Genomic DNA, 18,982 nt, shown 5'->3' on the forward strand with positions numbered 1-18,982 from the left:
CCTGTTAACTGCTGTCGTCATGGAGGTGTCATTTGACGTGACAACATCCAGTCAAGAACCTACAAAATAAAACAAGCAACGATGAATATATGACACACAAATCCAAATTTATGAAATCCTCAACATTTTTTTATGCTTTTAATTGTGAGTTTAAACTCAGATCTATTAATTTAAAATTCAGAAATTACATGCACATACATACAGTTCTGTCCTTCAAAGGAAAAGGGCAGTAACTTCCCAGAATGCAGACAGGAGAGACATGACTTTAAAGCTTTATTGTTGTAAAGCCAAAATAATAACTGGCAGATCATTGGATATGTGGCAGTTTTACAGATTTAAATCAGATTATTCTTCCTACATATTAATCCTGACCCCTGGTCTGACCTTTCATTAAATAAATAAATAAATAAATGACTTGTTTAGTGGAAAACCAGTCCAGCAGGTTAACACAACCTAACATCTGTTCCACGCAGGTGATTTTAGCCCACTAGCTGATATAAGAATGACAGGCACGTAACCTAGCAACAGCCCCATAAATGCAATTGATTGGGATTGTATCCACACAGGAGAGAAACCGTTTGGTTGTGATGTATGTGGGAAAAGGTTTAAGGAACAGGTACATCTGAAGGCACGCAAGTCCACAGAGGATAGAAACTCTTTGGCAGTACTCTGTGTTCTGGAAGATTAAGAAGAAAACATTAGTTTGTTTGTAAAAATCACAGCAATTTTAAATAGTCTTTCATTGTTTCATTGAGTTTTTTCTGTCTCTTGATGCAGCAAGTACATCTGAAGGCATACACGAGAGTCCACACAGGAGAGAAACCATTTGGTTGTGATGTTTGTGGGAAGAGATTTAAGTGGCAGGCACATCTGAAGGGACACAAGAGAGTCCACTCAGGACTTTTTGTTCTGAAGAATGAAGAAGAGAACATAAGTTTTTTCATAAAAATCATGGCAGTTTTAATAGTCTTTTACTGTTTCATTGCATCTAGTTTTTTTCTTTCCTTTGACTGCCTGCCTGCAGTCCAGACCTGTCGCTCATTGAAAATGTGTGGTACATTATGAAGCACAAAATATGAATGAAAAATAACAATGCTGTTAACAGCATCATTGGAGAGGTTCGAAACATAGATCACTAGTTGTTTGTAGTCGCTATTTATTTTGAAAATATTAACAGGAAGTGAAGGGTTAGTATTAAGTTTACTTTGACACTTGTGTTGATGCACAGATTGTTCTCCACAGCAGAAAACTATCATTTTCAACAGCTTTAGAAACACATTATTATGAATGCTGAAGTTACTATCATATTACATTAATGACACAACAAATAACATATTGCACATATTGATGTTAACAATCATACTTTGCCACAGCTTTAATGTGGTATTGCAGTTTCTCGTTGTGACCACTGGAGGACAGTAATCAGCCATGTTTATGAATACAAATGTCCTGCTGCTCCTGTGCAAAGACAGAAACAACAGAAAACTAAAACTTGTAACTAATCCAAATTTTTATTGCTACATTCACACTGCAAGCCTTTGAGCTCAATTCTGATTTATGGGTTTGGCTGTTTGGCTGTCTGTTTATTTTTAAAATCAGTCCCAAATCATTTCCCAGTGTGAACTGGTCACAGTCTTGAACTGGCCCACACACACAAAACAAAAATAACACAGACTTCAGATGCAGCAAACTGTTGGGTTGAAGTGAATGTTTTTTTTCATTTAGAAGTTTTGCTGAATTTGTGATCAGACAACAGCAGAGACAAGAATGAGGAGAAAGAGAGACAAATTTTTATTTACAGCTTTCTATGGAGCAACGGCTGCTTTTTCTATATGGAGATATGTGTGGATGTGGTATAAGGCTGAACAATTAATTGAAATTTTACTGAAAGCGTAATGTTTACCACAATTTTCAAATCACACAATGTGCAGTATTTGTCAAAAGAGAAATGTGTGTCAAAACACTGTTTTAAATTAAGGATGTCAAGGGCTGCTTTTACATCTACATCTGTCAGTGCCTCTCCACAACAGCCTTGCGGCAAAACACTTAAGGCATAAAAATCACATTAATTCCCATATATCTGTTCACACTGAGGCTACACAAAAAACTGATCTGTGTCGGATTTAGGACCACAAAAGAAAAAATGTGCATGAAAAAAAAATAGATCTGAGTCACATCTAAGCAAAAAAAATAAATTAAATAAATCTCTGTAAAAGATCAAGAAAGGAAATCCCAGACTGACAGTGGATGCAAGCATTTATTCAAGGCAATGGCAGTGGCAGGGATTGTACAAACTAAAAATGTTTTTAAATTTTTGGCCATCCAAAATGTATAAAATACAGTGTCTTTTTTATTATCATTTGATATGTTCCACTTATTAGGCTAAAATACAGTTTTGTTTACTTTGAACCAGAACACGTCAGTGTTCTATGTGCAAACCAGGTGAGGTCCAAATGTCTATTTTCTCACATCCCAATGACAGATAAATTTATTTAGATACTCTTTGTATTTGTGCCTGCACTCTTCAAGCAGATAAAAGTTATTTCATAATAAATTAATGCTTTTAATTTAATACATTTTTTTAAACAATGAAAAACATCACACAAAGAATAAAGCTTAAAAAAATCATTCGGTATTCTATCTACAAAACTTAAAGGTGCATTTCTTAACATGTGCATATCTGCTTTATTTTTTAAACAAGACCATGAAGACAAATTTGATGTTTTTATTCTGATTTTGACAACAAATTGTAGATTATTGCTGGTGACTGTTCGTTAAGCCCCGCCCCCTCAGTTACCTTTGCTATGTCAGTTAAACTTTCCATTCTGATACAGCACATAGACAGTTTACAGTGATAACATGGTGGCAAATTTACCCTTGAAATTCATGGTAATATTTTAAACAACAGGTTATTGATTTAAGATGGAACAAAATGAAAGCAGCTTCTCATTTCTAGTCAGTGATCGTTGATTTTGGCGACTGAAATTACAACTGCTGCTGGAGGATTTTATTTATTTAAGTAAGCTAACGTAAATACTAGACAGTTTGCTGGCTTACTTCACCTGTAATCCCACAAACTAACTAGCATTACCGACATCCTCGTCTTTTCTGCTCAGTTGCTGCTGCAGGTAAGCTAGTTAGCCAGATATGCTAACATCTGAAGCTTACATCAGAGCTTATAAACAGTCTAATCTGTTCAGAACTCTCCAAATAAATACTCCAAAGTTGGGCTGCACATTTAATTGCAAAATAATCAAAACTGCAATGTGGCCAAGTGCAATTACTTGATAAAGGAAATATGTGAGAGGAATTACGAGGATTATAATGAGGTGCTGTAGTGCTGCAGAGATAACCTGGCCTAAAATTTTGTTCTCCAGATGTGAGAAAACATGTTTGTTATGTACACACTCCAACAAATATCACATGATTTTAATTGTCCTTTTGTCAGTGAAAATCAAAATTGTGATGCAAAAATGATCCGTCCCACTAATCGTATCAATCGCAATTTCAGTCAAAATAATCGCAATGTTGAGTTTTTTTTTAGCCTCATCTTGCAGCCCTACTCCAAAGTCTTTAAATTCAGAGTATTGCTCTTACTACAGCCCTAGTTACGGTCGCTAAGGTGTGATTGGACGATCGCTGATAGGGGGAGGGGTTTAAAAAACAGTCAATACTCCAAAAGTTTGATAAAATGTTTTCAACCAAGACAATAAATTTTTTATTCATATAAGTTTCTAATTCAAGTAGCTTCCAGTGTGCATGACCAATTAAATATATTTCTTATCTTTAGACATTAATGTTTCATATTTACAAAATGACCTTTGAGGCTGACAAAATGTTTTTTGTCTTTTCACTTTTGACCAAAAAAAAAGTCGACATTTGGTCTATGTATGCAGTACAGGTAATAGCATCATATATGTTTAAGGAACATTAATATGTTAAGTATAGAGGAAAATATTACCTTTGGAAAAAAATAAATAAATAAAACCTTTTTTTTTCTCTCATAGCCACACAATAAATATCATGATGGCTTCTCAAATCTAGATCTAGAACAGAGGAATCAATGTTTGTGCTCAGGAGGGAAATCTAAACATTTGACTGTTGTTTTTTCTCATATAGTGCATACTTGATAGACAGCTACTCTGGCATCGTCAGGCAGTATTAGTTTAGGGTTTAGGTAAGATACATGTCACATTCATTCTACTACAAATGTCATGAATACAGTACAGTATTTTTTAAATTCAGGATGAGTTAAGTTCATTGTGTGAGTATTAGGCTAAAGCTGGGAGTTAGATATTCAGTACTGAAGAAACACACACTGCAGTCCAGGTTGTTAAGTAGAAGATGTAATAAAACAAGTCTTTTCCAGGTCTAGTCTCTAAGCACGTTCACAACATTCAGAGGAGGAAAGAAACCGACTGAACCCAAGCTTACAAACAGAAAGGAGGGAGGAGACGCTCCCGTCGGACTCTTCTGTGCTTTCAAAACTCGTGTCTGTGATACATGTCTGGATCGTAGTATTTGGTGACCACCACCCTGTTGGCAAACTTGCGGCCGGTGAGGGCTTGCATGGCTTTCTGACAGTCTGCAGCAGAGACGTACTCCACAAAGATCTGGAATGAAAAACAAGTCAGCCCGGTCCAGAGTGAGAAAACGATTTTAACACTCATTCAGAGCTTTCTTATGTGTTTGAAGTTCTTTGAACACTGGGTGCAGCTTCACCCGCCACAGTGGAAAAGGGTACAACTGGACGATGGGGTTTTTTGACCAATTTTTGGGGGCAATATTTGTTATTTTATTTTGCTAACGTAATGATCTACAGAGTGACAGCTGCAGCTCCAAGCTTCTCATTTAGCAGCACACTGGACACCCACTCAGCCGGACCATGAGTGCACTGAGCTGGGTGAGAAACAGCCTGTGGAGTTTGACTCTTTTGCACTCTTCACGCAGTGAATTAAGGATTTAATTCAGCACGACCAGAGTTGGTGACTGTTGGAAGAGTGGGCAGACTAACAAAGACGGTTTTGGTGAGTTTTGCATGTTTTTCTGTTGAGTTTGAATGAAGTTAACGAGCCAGTTAATCTCGTCTTAGTTCAGTAAAAGAGAGAAACTTGAATTCAGAAGGTAAACAGTTGTATTTGTCAGTTGGAAAAGGAAAATAGGTGTGAGAATGTTTTATTAATTGACACTTTGTGAGTTTATTTTGTTTATTAGATGTAGCGAATGTACTCAGCGTATGAAACGTGGTGAATTTGCCGCTTACGCTTACCCAAAATTACAGGAGCGAAACCTTCGCTGGACCACAATCAAGACCAAAATATTTTTTTGGATGGTTTAGACTTTCAAACCAATTACATAAATTGTTGGCAGGTTATTGGCAGAGCCAGAAAAAGGAAAAACAACACCACAAAACAAAAAGCCGCACATGGTGAGAGGAGGAGTTTTTCCATTTTGAAAGTCAAAAGCAAAAACCAGTAACAACCTAGTGGGTGGTGGTTTTGAGGGTTTGTGTTGACACCTGATCAAGGGGAGAACTTTCAGCATTCTTGTTTGACCAGAATGAGACAAGCAAACATTTGCGGCTTGGTGAAGCTAATTCATTTGCACGGTTTATAATAATCAGACACCAGGGGCTCACCTTTCCGCAGCCGGGGACTTCCACGCCGTCGACGGGCCGGGGGATCTCGATGGAGCGGACGCTACCGTACTTGCAGCACTCCTCGCGGATGTCTTCCAGGATCTCCTCGTAGTCCTCGTCGTCCACCAGCTCCTCGGGCATCACCATGTTGAGAAGGCACAGCACCTCCGTGGGCATGCCAGAGTTCTGCAGCCGCTGAAGACCAGGGACCTGCAGCGTCACCGGGGTCTCTATGATGGAGGTCTGCAGGTAGACGAAGATGAAGCTTAGACATAAAACCCCGGTCCAGACTCACAGCCTCAGTCTCAGACCAGAATGGTTTCCTTGAATGATACAACCATTAAGTGCATTGCAATACTCCAGGCGTAACAAAATATAAGCGCATAACTGAGCTGTTTTTCCTGTGAAACTCCAGCAGTGTTTTGTGGACTAAAAAACTAAACCTGGGTGAACTATCCCTTTAAGAAAAGTAAATCAAAGGAGTCCCACTCACAGGATTGGCATTTTTAGCTCCCACACTTGCCCTTTGGACTATCAGCTTTTTGTCGCCCAGCTGCATCCCATTGAGACCGGCGACTGCCTGATGAAAAAAAACACACGGACCTCAGAGTAACACATCAAACACACATCTCAACACAGAGGAACTACACATCATCGTTACCTGATCAGTGGCACTGACGTCTACGTATTCGCAAAAGGCGTATCCTTTTGACAGTGACGTGGCACTGTCCTTCACTAGATTGAACGCTTTGAGAGGCCCAAATGATGTCAAGAGCTCCTTCACCTGCAAAAAAGAGTCAGACAAGGAGATATGAGACTAATAATTCATAGTGAACATGCAGTAACCTACAGAGTGAATTCTACCTTACAACCATCACATCACAGTGTATTTAATAACATCATTATTGGAGTTAAACAGAGGTTGTTTGTGCATTTTTTAGAAAAAAAAACAGACAACAGTGCATATAAATGTGTTTTTTGAGGGTTTAGGGAAGACGTGTGAAGAGCAAATGTTGATGTGGATCTGGGCTCCATGTGGAGGAAAAACAACGCAACTTCCTGACACACAAGTATGTTTGAGACTTAATTAAACATATGTATGGAATCCGAGAACGGCCACACTTGCAATTATTTTTTTAATGCTGTTAGCTCGAGATCATCAGTTTACTATTTCGTTATCCTGAGGTAACAAAGCTTGTTTTATTAATTTAAAATAATATAATATATAAATAATATAATAGATTAATTTGTCAAGAGAAAATACACTTGCAGTCGGGTGGAAATTTCAACAGCGCATATTCTCCAATGGTCCACCCAACCCCAGAGTTTGTTAAGTTTGCTAGCACGTTAGCCACACTGTGCGGCAGGCTGGCAGCTCTGGGTCAACAATGTTGTTTACCCCAAAACACTGTGTTTCGGCCTGAAAATGTGAAGTTAGTTGTTGTCATGTTTTGTAGGTTAATGTGATGTTAATGTTCATATTGCACGTCGCAAAATGTCACATATTTCACCAGCATTTAAAATACAATTTGGCGATTATAGACTGTGATCAGCAGCTTCAAATGACTTTTAATACATTCAGTATTTTTTGGACGAGGTTTAACATTATCAATTATTAGATTGAGATGAAGTTGTATGAAAGCAATCAATCATCAATCAATCAGTTATGAATTTTACAAATTATTCACTTGATTTCACTCCAAGAGACAGTCACAAGGACGTTGAGTAAAACGTAGATAAAAGCAGAATGCAAAGATTTGGAAATTTGGGAAACAAAGACAAGATATTAATGTTAACGAATAAACTCAAAAAAGTTAATCAACTGATAAACTTTACTGCTCCTGTAAAGATACACTGATTCTGAATTTGACGCCTGCAACACGTTTCAAAAAAGTTGTTTTCTCAAGATGACGAAATAATTATCTCGTGATAACGAGATTAAAACATAGACCCGCAAGCAAGGCTGTTCTTGGCTTCCGCACATATGCTAATTATTTTGAAATCATAATAATCTCACATTCAAAGTTGTTGTGGTAAATGTTGCAGGTTAAATTAAAAGGGATGAAACTGATCTTATTTATATAACTAAATAAATATAATTAAAAAGGATTGACTTTTATTGCATTTTGCCAGCTACAGGCAAAGACAGTTATACTTCCTTACCTTTACATTAAAAGGTGAATACACCCCCACAAAACCACCACCATCAACAACAACATCCCCAAGTCTTACTGATCAGGCCTTAACCCCAAAATCCCCGGGTCCTAAACGCGCTCCAAAAGCATGATGGGAGAAAGAAAGCAGCCAGTAAGGGAGCCTGCTGGCTAGGAGTGTATCCGTGTGAGGACCAGAATGTCTTACTTGCCTTGTGTTACATGTTGGCATGGCAGCAGTAGATGAGTACTACTGAACAAATTATGAGCGCAGACTTAACGATCTTACAGGCCCCTAGCTGGGGACAAAGTGGGGGAACAAAAATGAAAGAGCTGTGAGTATCAACGCAGTGGCAGTGTGACTGCAAGTATTAAAAATAAATAAGTCAGTGAATAATATACATCAGGCTACATGTGCTCTGTAAGCTAGTGAAGAGTAAAAAGAGACAGAACGGATTAACAGTTAGGATTAAATTCACTGTCTAACAAAAAATTTACACCATCTGCTCACCTGAGAGCAAAGATGGAGGTCTACTGTGAAACTGTTTAGTCTTTGAACGTATTAGACTCAGTCATGATGACCTATTTATCAGCAAATACTGACTCTGACGTTTGATATTCTCAAAGAAAAAGTCCACTTATACTTTTAGTGGTGATTTATTTTTCATGCTTAGTGTATTTCCAGAGTGTGGAGTGACTTTTTTTTTGGGTGCCCCCTCTTTCCCTCAACCTGCTTGATTGTTTTTACCCATAATACCTTCCTACAACCACCAAAAAAACATCGGCTTTAAAGGGATAGTTAACCCAAAAATGAAAATTCAGTCATTATCTACCCTTGTGATGATTGAAGGTTGGGTTTAGTTCTTTAGTCCTCAAAACTCTGCTGGAGTTTTCAAACGTAAAAAACAACAGAATAAACACATAAAATGCCTCCATACAGCTGGTCTGATGAAATCCAAGTGTCCTAAAGCCCCGACGTGCCAAGTTGACTTGAAAGACGTCATTTATGCCATGATTTTGGTCCGAACTTTCACTGTAGACCCTTAGCTTGGAGCAACATTCATGTGCACATGCACACTGTCTGAACTGAGTGTGTGTGGTGTGACGTTGTGCACGTGTAAGTGAACAGCATGTCAGGGCTTTAGGAGATCTGGATTTCACCAGACGAGCAGTATGGAGGCATTTTATGTTTTTGTTTCAAGTTGTTATAAAAAAACTAAACCTGACCTTCAATCGATATGAGGGTGAGAAGATAATGACTGAATTTTAATTTTTGGGAGAACTATTCCTTTACAGATGGTGCAAAGTAAGAATGAAACTATACAGTAACTCAGCTTGCACTGGACTGTTGAGGCAGATGCTGATATTATAGTTATATAAGTTCTTGACGGGAGGAAACGCTGCAGGGCTCAGACAGCTTGTCGGTCAGGTGCTCTTTAGTGAGGCAGGTAAAAAGTACAAGTTTTACTCGAGAGACGCTAAGACACTCCGTCTTTTGATGAAACTGCACTTGAAGTTTATTCGTCAAGCAAAGACAAACAAACAGACCTGCGCATATTGACTCTACGTCTTCATGCGGGTCGGCAGCTGTGGGTGGCATTCTAATGCATGACCCATAGAGGGCGATAGATTAATGCCTTAGGCCTCCTCCGACGAGAAACTTTATGGTCCGTTACATCTCCAGGACTGAACGACGTGGTGGACTTTTTGCCATTCCTCTAATATCCTTTGGTCCTTTACATGTTTATATTATCACCAGTAGTTTTAAGCTACAATGCAAATTTCAGCATTCACTAATTTAAACATTATATGATTACAGTGGATTAATATTTAAAGAGCTTTTATATGTCAACAATTTGTTACTTACTTGAGTTTATCTAAACTTCTTCAGTCTTGTAGGGGATTAATTTTTTTTTTGTGAGTACAGGCATTAGTGCTGATTATTTCAAAATACTGCATCAATAATCTAAGTCCAGCTGATATATTGGCCTGGCTCAAAACAAATTGTCTGTATTGATTAATCTGCCAATCCTTTAGTCTGTAAAAAAAATTGAAGGAACACAATAAAACAAAAATATTAATATTAATATTAATAAAATGCCCATCACATGATGTGTACGAACACGTTTTGTCTGATCAGCTGTCCAAAATTCAAAGAATAAATGATTTAAAACAGTAAAAGGCAACAAAGCCTCATATTTGAGGGGCTGGAACTACAAAATATTTGACAACTTTGCCTCATAAGTGGTTTATACAATTAATCGGTTCATAGAATTAATGATTCCTTTTCATTGTTGAGTCTGCCAATATTTTCCACAATAAATTAATTGATCATTTGTGTCTCCAAATGTAAAATAATGGTGAAAAACACCCATTATGATACAAAAATAATGGTATCAGATTGCTTATTTTGTCTGACCAAAAAACTAAAGATAAAGAGTTTATTATTGCATGTAATTTGCTCTGTACATCTGATGATCTGATCACTTTTATTTTTAGCAGAAAGTCTCTTTAGGTGGACTTTTTCTTTGACAATACTGACTCAAATCAACATGAAGTAACGCTCAGGCCTACAGTAGATAGCACACAAAAATGAATAGATGTCAGTTTCTCAGCCTGTTGTGTAAATATACAGGACTTTGCTTACCTTTCATTAATCAGTATGCTTTACATGAGAAAGGTATAAGCAGTTTACTCAGAGAGCAAAGTCACAAAAAGTGTTTATAAGACTCATATATGACAAATGACATGATATGATTGTTTGTTTAATTTCAGATAGCTTGTTTTAAAAAAGCTAAATATTCTGTAGAAGTTGTGAAGACTTAAAACTGCAGATATAAGTTGTTGAATATGAACCTATTTATGTTTCCCCTATATTGTGTCTTTTTAAAAAAAATCTTTTTTGCATCTATGCTACGGGGTCACGTCCTGTTTCTGGCTCTGATATACAATAATCTTTTTTTGACTTCTCTCTGTTTTCTCTCTACCACAACACAGTTTTTTTTTTTTTTAATTTCTCATGTCATAAAGAAATGTAAAACATATATTGTGCATGTTTAAAGTGTGACAAAAACCTCAGCAAGTGAGAGAAAAATGAGGAAAACATGAGTGCACCTGTGCAGTCTGTTTTCAGGTAAATACCTGGTCATCGTTAAGGTAGTTTGGCAGGCCTCCGATAAACAGTTTATGGGGCGAATCAGGAACGACGGTGGAGACGACACCTGCGGAGACCAAGACAGCAAGAAAAATTATATTTTCTGTATCACGTAAGAGAACGTGTCATTACTCAGTGTTACTCAGGGACAAACCTGGGACGTGGAAGGCGGGCTGCTCTGAGATACCAGGTAACGGCCGATAGTCGTGAGGTCTTCTAATCTTCAGCGACTGACCCTGGAAAATGATTCCATCGAAGGCCATGGCCTGTGTCGTCTCATCGACGGACCGAAACTAGAAAGAAAAAAATGGCGTTGAGACTTCTGCTGCAGAGGCAGTGACACCACACAAAATAATAATAATGTGTGAGAGTGACAATAAAGCTCTCATGTCTTATGTCATGCTTATTAGCCTCGCTAAAGGAGTTTTTAACACAAGAAGTGTTTTTTTTGTGTAATTAATTTGCATGTTAACAGCAACAGCAACAGCTGAAAATGTTTACAAATCAGCTAAGAGAAATCAAATCACTAGAGAGGAGTGAAAGAGCTGCATGTGGCTGTGGAGCTGCAGGTTGCTGACTGCTGATCTTAAGCGAGTGATATTGATCTTCTCATCTGACTCTCAGCAGAACGAGACCAAGCTTTTATCCAACCATGTCCTCTTAAAGAGGAATGTTGTGGAGGAAGCAGCGGGAGAATAACATTTCACATTAAAGCACAAACCTCTAGGAAAGCAAAGTTTTTATCCTGATTAATCTGCACGGCGAGTACAGGGTTGCTCGGGGCTTGTGAAAGGCCTGCGAGCCGCATCTGAGCATTGAAGAACTCCGCCATGGACTCCTGAGGAGGAAAGCAAACAAACAACAGGGCTGGAAACACTGCTAGCATCAACACATCAGCGCAAACAGGTCTTCACAGGAAAGAGTAACTCGAGACTTTACCTCAGTCACTCCAAAGGGAATATTTCCTACATAGAGGCGTCTGGCTTGTCTTGTCATCTGACTGCCAACTATGGGCACTTGTGTTGGTGCTGCAGCCACTCCAGTGGTGGTGGACGTCGCCAGCAGAGCTATTGTTGGTATCTGCCCGGCCGCTGAAGGACAGAACACACGAGAGACTTCACTTACAAAACCGTTCTCTTCTGCAACCGCTGCTGCTTTATTTTATCATGGAAACTGCAATGACTCATTTCTAGATGATTCATTTGAAAGGAGCATTAATGTGACCCCTGAAATATATTAAATTAAAGAGACTGTGAGAGTGAAATCTAATGGGAAGACACTCCGGTCCTGTTTTCCACAAGTCTTGTCTCAACGACAGATTTATGACTTTCTTGTAATCTCTGCTTTTACTGATAGTTAATTTAGGGTTTGTGCTGGTGCCACCTCACATTGTTGACTTTAAAAACCTAAAAATTCAAATAATATTCCACGAACCATAAAAGTTACGATTTCTGTCCTAGTTTATTGTCACAATACTGGAATTTCTAACTTTGAAAAATATCAATATTCGATAAAAAAAAACACTAGTAGTTTGTAGTTTCTCTATTGTCCCAGAATTGTCACAGACACCATATCTTTGTGTCCCAGGTGCTGTAATCTCTCCTGTTATTATTCTTAGTTGAGGAATAATTGTGCTATAAATGTAAGAACTACATTTCCCTTAATTTGGGGCTTTGGGAGTATGATGCTGCCGTGGAGTCAGTGAGTGATTTTAAGGGCTACAACCGGAGCCCTTTCGGCAAATTAGCACCATTAAAAGTTGCCGAATTAGCTATTAGCAGTTCCAGTTTGCAATGCTCTCATCCATGTACAGACAACTATCACTGGGCTACTTTGACACTGAAGAAAACTTAAAAACGTCATTATTCTCAGGCAAGTTCTGGAGTTAGTTAGTTAGTAGTTAGTAAGTTAAGCTGAAAAACATGGATGCATGCAAACTCCTGAGAGGAGCACAGAGAACATGATGAGGTACCTTGCATAGCTTTATATTGCATTGGTGTGATGTGTTCGAAGCCAGGAGGAGGGACATCCCAGTATTTGCAGGTCCTTTTCTTCCTTGTTCGCCTTGGAGAGTGGCTGGACGCAGAGACATGACAGAATAAAAGCTCAAGCAGGAGAGGAGAAAAAAAAAAACACTTCAGGCAGTATTTTCACAATAAAAGCCTGCCTGGTGTAGCTGTGAGGCCTGTCTTGGTGCTCTGCAGCAGAAAGCTGGCTCTGGCTGGTGCCGCAGCTTTCACCCACTGACCTGTGCTTCTTGTGGTCCCGGGAGGAGCTCCGGCGGTCCCGGCTCTTCCGGTCTCTGCTGCGACTTCGCTTCTCTCGGCTGCGGCTCCCTCGGTCTTTGCTCCAGCTGCGATGTTTATCGCCTCGGCCGGGAGATCCACTGCGACTCCTCTTTTTGTGTCTTTCTCTTTCTCTCTCTGTACAGCAAAAAAAATAATTACTGTATTAAATACCTCTTCATAAATAATGCTGTATGTAGATCAGCTAATTAATTGCCAACTATTTTCTAAACAATAAATGCATTTTTAAAATATTTTTTTAAAGCTAACATGCTAAACATCCTCCTGCTTCACACTTGTGAGGATCTGCTGCTGTTATATGAGCCATTATATGAGCCAATTATTGATCTCTCCAAAGCAACCAAACTCCTTTGACGAAAACAGTAATTTTACCCCACAGAACAGGAGAGGTGCTGGCCTACTGCTGCCTCGACCAATTAGTTTATTTGTGCTATTGTGCGACTTCTGAGTTTTAAATGTTTAGTTTGGATTCACCCATTTCATAAAACAACACAAACAAACTAACTGATCATGGCATCAGTAAACCAGCAACTCCTGTGTTCTGCGAGGTAAAATTACTGTTTTTGTCAATGAAGTCTGGTGGCTTTTGAGAGAGCAACATTTGGCTCATATAACAGCGATTTCCTGTTGGAAGAGGCTGACTGACGACAAGGTAAAGCGGTAAAAATATTCTAAATATAGTGTACACTTCAACTGATATTAATTTCTTTAGGAGTGCCTTTATTAAGTGGCTAAAATACATTTTGCTGCAGACCCTGTTCACAGCAGTACATTGCTTAGCTTCCATGCAGATACTCCTGCTACTTCTCTAAACTGGGCCTCGCAAATATGGAGACTTCCTGCTTTTCTCAGTTTATTATCATATCAAACTGACTCTTTATCTTTCCACCCTGCGCTTTGACAAAGTGGGATGGACATTTTCTTTTTATTTTAGAGGGTTTTATTCTAGAGATTTTATAGATGTTGCAGCCCTAGATAAAACACAGACAGTTGGACAGTCAGACAAAACAAGGCAAGCAAGCTGAAGACAACACTACAGGATTTAGGAAGTTGAAGTTGAAGAAACAGGAATTTTTCAATTTTTCTGACTTTTTATTTATCAGTTAATCATTTAATTGTTTACAGTTGTATAGCTGTAACATTATTAAAGTACTCATGGTCTATTCTTGACAAGTAATTTAGATTAGCATACAAATAATTATTGCATAAATACCTGGTAAATACTTCAGTGATGTATCTGTTTCTTTTTTTTTTTTTTATCATTACTGGAATGACTCCTGTTATAATTACTGTACCTAGATTGATATTACTTCATGGCACTAACTGCAGGTAACTACATTTTCCTAAAAACAATTATCAGACAAAAGTGGCATCTTAACTTGTAGAGAAGTCTCTTTTCTGTATTAATTACATGCTCTGTTACCCTCCCGTCTCCTCCTGCGCTGGAGGAGCCACTGCATCATATTTCTTCTTCTTCATCCAAATCTGACAGTTTAATGTGGCTTTTCTTCTCGGTAAAAAAGGAATGTCAGGTACAGAGCATGACTTAAGACCTTTGAAACAAACTGATGAGAGGTTTTGTTTTGATTCACAGCTCTACATTGATTAAATGTCAAGTTTTAAATGTGGTATATTTCAGTGAAAGGTTCTTTTATACCTCCCTTTTCTTACTTCCCGTCTTTTTGTGTCTGTGAACATTCTTTGTGTTGCACATTCTACATAAAACACAAACCTCACTGCACTTAAATTAATGTTTTATTTCCATTATTAATAAATATAATTTTTAAAAAACCTTAACGTTGAACCCTGATGATCCCTCTGTTATTTTTACTTATTACTTTGTATGTAAAATATGTTGTTCCCTTTTTCTATTTGTTGGAAAATCAATAAAAGTTCACATAAAAACAAAAAAGAGAAAAGCAGGATATCCTCACATTGGAAAGGATGGTATAAGCGCATGTAACTAAAGTGATTAACTGGTTGTAAATTAATTTTCATGACTGATTAATCAAGGAATAATTATTTTTCTGTCATCTGTTTCTTTGTGATTGTGCATCATTGAGAAACTTTTGTTGTGTTTTTTTGCATAAAAAGTCACAATGAGGATGATACTGATGATGAACATTATTATTATATTAATATTATTGCTACATAATTCATAGGGGTGAAAAATGACGACTTGAAAAATGTCCTTTATGAAACAATAGCTTTTAACTTTAAGCGCTTCTGCTTTCTTTTTTTTTTTTTTTATTAAATAAAATAAAACTAGCTTGCCATGACCTAAATGTGCAAAAATTTAGCATGAATTATCTTTGGCAATGAATTGTGTATTTACAATTGCAAAACAAAAATAATTCAAAAGTCAATAACAGCCTTTTTTTATATATATATATATATAAAATAAAAATAATTAATCATGCAATGTCACAGTAGTGCAATATTTGATTCATTGTTTCATCCCTAATGATTGATTGATTAATTACATATCATTCAGTAGAGCAGTTAAGTTATTATGGTTGTTTTGTTGTGAGCTTTTGCATTAATTTGAATAATAATGTGTTGCAACAATTAATAATGGATGCCGAATTGAAAAGTAGATCATAATGATTCTGAAAATGTCGTGTTAAATAATTTCCACCCGGATGTATCTTTGCAGGGAAGGGCAGCAATATAAAAGGTGAAAGATTTTACTATAGTTTTTGCATCATTCAGTACAGCCGGCAAGTTATTATTGTAGTTTTGCTGTGACATTTTGCTTTATTTTGAATAATAATGTACTGCAACAATTAATAATGAATGCCGAATTGAAAAGGACATCATAATGATTCAGAAAATGTATTAAATAATTTCTAACCTTAGGTATCTTTGCAGGTGGGGACATTATAAAGGGTAAAAAAAATAATGTAGCTTCATATCATTCAGTAGAGCAGTTACTGCTGTTTTGCTGTAACATTTTGCTTTAATTTTAATAACAATGTACTGCAACAATTAATAATGGATGCCGAATTGAAAAGTACATCACAATGATTCAGAATATGTCGTGCTAAATCGTTTCTACCCGTATGTGTAATTGCAGGAGAGGACAACATTATAAAATGTAGGAGATTTTAATGTAGTTTCGCGTCTTGCTGTCTCGCGCAGGAGAACGGCAGGTTAAGTTCACGGTAGTCTCACCGGTACCCAGACTGCGTTCAGTTCTGTGTTTAGCAGCAGCTGTGTGGAGGCTATAGGATGAGGATGAGATTACCGGCATCGTCAAGGTAAATATTAAACATGCAAACACGGAGCAAGCTGGGTCACAGCGTGGAAAACTACACGCTAAAGTTGTTGTCAGGTCTGGTTGTTCATTCATAAAATCATATAGGGAGCTAACATTACGCACTAAGCGAGCGGTGCATTGCTAGCTTGAAGACCAAATTGGGGCACAGACAGACCGTTCACACTGATGATAATATTTACCTTGTCGATTCTCGCTCAGCTGCTTCTCAAATTCCTCGAAGTCCGACATTACAGCGGTTTTCTCGCTGTGTAGAAATACAGCAGGTCTGTGTTGTCGGAGAGAAGCGATAAACCAACCAGCCCGCTGTGTCAGTGCAGCAAAAACCACTGAAATCTCCCCGGTGTCAAAACACAACACACACAGACACACACAACATCCGGTTACAACCTGCAAAATAAATCTACTCACACGTACTGAGGTTTTTCAGTTTAAGACAGTTTAGTTAGGGTCATTTCTTTCATATAATGTATTAATTATTATACAGGAAAAGATTAAAAGTAAAATAATAAAAATAAGTTAAATTTAAACAGATCTGATGGTTTCTGTTCTGCAGCACATAAAAGATAGGATTCTTCTTCTTCTTCTTCTTCTTCTTCTCATTATTATTATTATTATTATTATTATTATTATTATCATTATTATCATTATTATTGTGTAAAAAGTAAAAAATATTTAAATAATAGGGTCCTGACTATCAATTAAGCCTTAATAAATGTATACATATGACTACACAAATAAAAGAAGAATACTTTTAAGAACAGCTTGTAGATAATTATGTAAATGTGGGTATGTAAATATATGTAGGTAGGTAAGACCATTATATGTAATTTAAACAAAAAATTGGTGTTTTGTTTGTTTCTTTGTTGTTTTGTTTTGTTTTTGTTCTGCAGAATAAGCACATTATCTGTGCTGTAAAATAAGGTGCAGTGAAGGATAATAATGGTGTTTATGAAAGGCAGTGCTTCAGGGGTGCATTGGATAAGGGTTTAGATTAGATCTGTTGATTATTTAATTGGTTTGTGTATGTGTATATGTATTTTTTTGTTTTGCATAATAATAATAATAATAATAATAATAATAATAAGAAGAAGAATATGCAGTTATCTTTTTGTAAGAACTTTGTTAGCTTTCAGTGAAAAATAACATTGATATGTTACAATTTTATGCTTTTATTGTGATGGTTTTAACATCCGGAAGCAGTTTCTAATTTTTATAACTTGATTGACAGAATTTTCGAGCCTTTAATTTTCTCACACACGCGCACACATACACACACACACACACACACACACACACCTCTAGAGTTCTTGGTAACTACCAGCTTCTGATTTAAAAACTCAGGTTTTACTGAAAACAGCCTAAAGACTGTGAGATTTCATCACTCTTTATTGCAGCCACGCTGTGCAACATGGATCTAATACACTTTAGTATGATATCAGGTCTCCTCAAGTACACATATGACGTGTGTCAATTAAAAGATCATTTACCAAATCAATAAAGTTGCAGTTTGTTGTAAATGGTTGAAGTATCAGACTGTGAAGATACGCAGTTAGTGAGACTAAACACCCCACAGTTGCTTAAGTGACATCATGATTTTCTCCCTCCAAAAGTTAACATTAGCTGCTGTGTTTCAACACTAGTAGTTTTAAGTAGTTTCAAAACAAATGGGAGAGTCGTCCCACCAGAGTCCACTGACAAATTTTACCTCACAGATTATTGTAAAACTAACTCAACAGAAACAAAAGAAAAGGTAAAACTTTTCATTGTTCCAACAATCACCAACTCTGGTTTGGTCAAAATGTTAGATGTAAAAATATTCTGGCACTTCAGGCTGCAGTTGGTGCGACATAATCTGTAAAAGTAGGCCCACTTTTCTAAGTGTCTCACAGCATTATGAGGATCACTACAGAGATGAACCTTAATCAGAAACAGTTGTTACACCTTAGTCTTCAAAGCCACCAGACTCCATTGACAAATGCAGTCATTTTAAATTGTATGTCATTGTAAAACACACTTCATTCAAACTTTAAAGAAACAAAATTAAACTGTTGAGGTCTTGGTTTGTCTTTCCACTGCTCTGGTTTGGTTGAAATGAACCTTTAATTCACCAAGTTCGCGGTAAAAACAAACAGCTGTTATATCACTCTCCTCAAAGCCAAAAGTTTGACATGGAGGGATTCACATGCACTCACACACGCACACGGCCAGACCAGCTACCAAAACAAAGAAGAGAGAGGCTCAGATTACAACACGCACACACACACACACACACACACACACACACACACACACACACACACACACACACACTCAGAGGGAGTGACTAGTTGTTTACCGCTTTATTAATGTTCTGCGGATGTCATCTTGGACATTGGAGAACACATTTTTTGACATTTTATGGACCAAAAGACTAATTTATTAATGGAGAAAATGGTCAAAAGATTAATCAAC

General features: G+C 37.3%; 1 protein-coding gene across 2 annotated transcripts; it reads right to left on the minus strand.

Annotated features, from left to right (window-relative positions):
• Positions 1 to 3,533: 3,533 nt before the first annotated feature.
• On the minus strand, positions 3,534 to 16,868 carry LOC146309135 (splicing factor U2AF 65 kDa subunit-like). 2 transcript variants are annotated; one of them, XM_084744992.1, is made up of 11 exons: positions 16,711 to 16,868; positions 13,194 to 13,368; positions 12,918 to 13,021; positions 11,885 to 12,036; positions 11,667 to 11,783; positions 11,100 to 11,238; positions 10,933 to 11,012; positions 6,300 to 6,422; positions 6,132 to 6,218; positions 5,639 to 5,881; positions 3,534 to 4,613 (listed from the first exon to the last, which is right to left on the minus strand). In XM_084744992.1, exons 1-11 carry the CDS (start codon positions 16,757 to 16,759, stop codon positions 4,482 to 4,484), a joined length of 1,401 nt encoding a protein of 466 aa, XP_084601118.1. In that variant the 5' UTR covers positions 16,760 to 16,868; the 3' UTR covers positions 3,534 to 4,481. The 2 variants fall into 2 exon arrangements, with proteins under 2 accessions (XP_084601118.1, XP_084601119.1); XM_084744993.1 differs by lacking the exon at positions 6,132 to 6,218.
• Between the last annotated feature and the right edge of the window lie 2,114 nt (positions 16,869 to 18,982).

This window comes from Lutjanus erythropterus, chromosome 19, assembly GCF_056507025.1.
Source record: "Lutjanus erythropterus isolate fLutEry1 chromosome 19, fLutEry1.hap2, whole genome shotgun sequence".
In the NCBI taxonomy this organism is placed as follows: Eukaryota; Metazoa; Chordata; class Actinopteri; order Lutjaniformes; family Lutjanidae; genus Lutjanus; species Lutjanus erythropterus.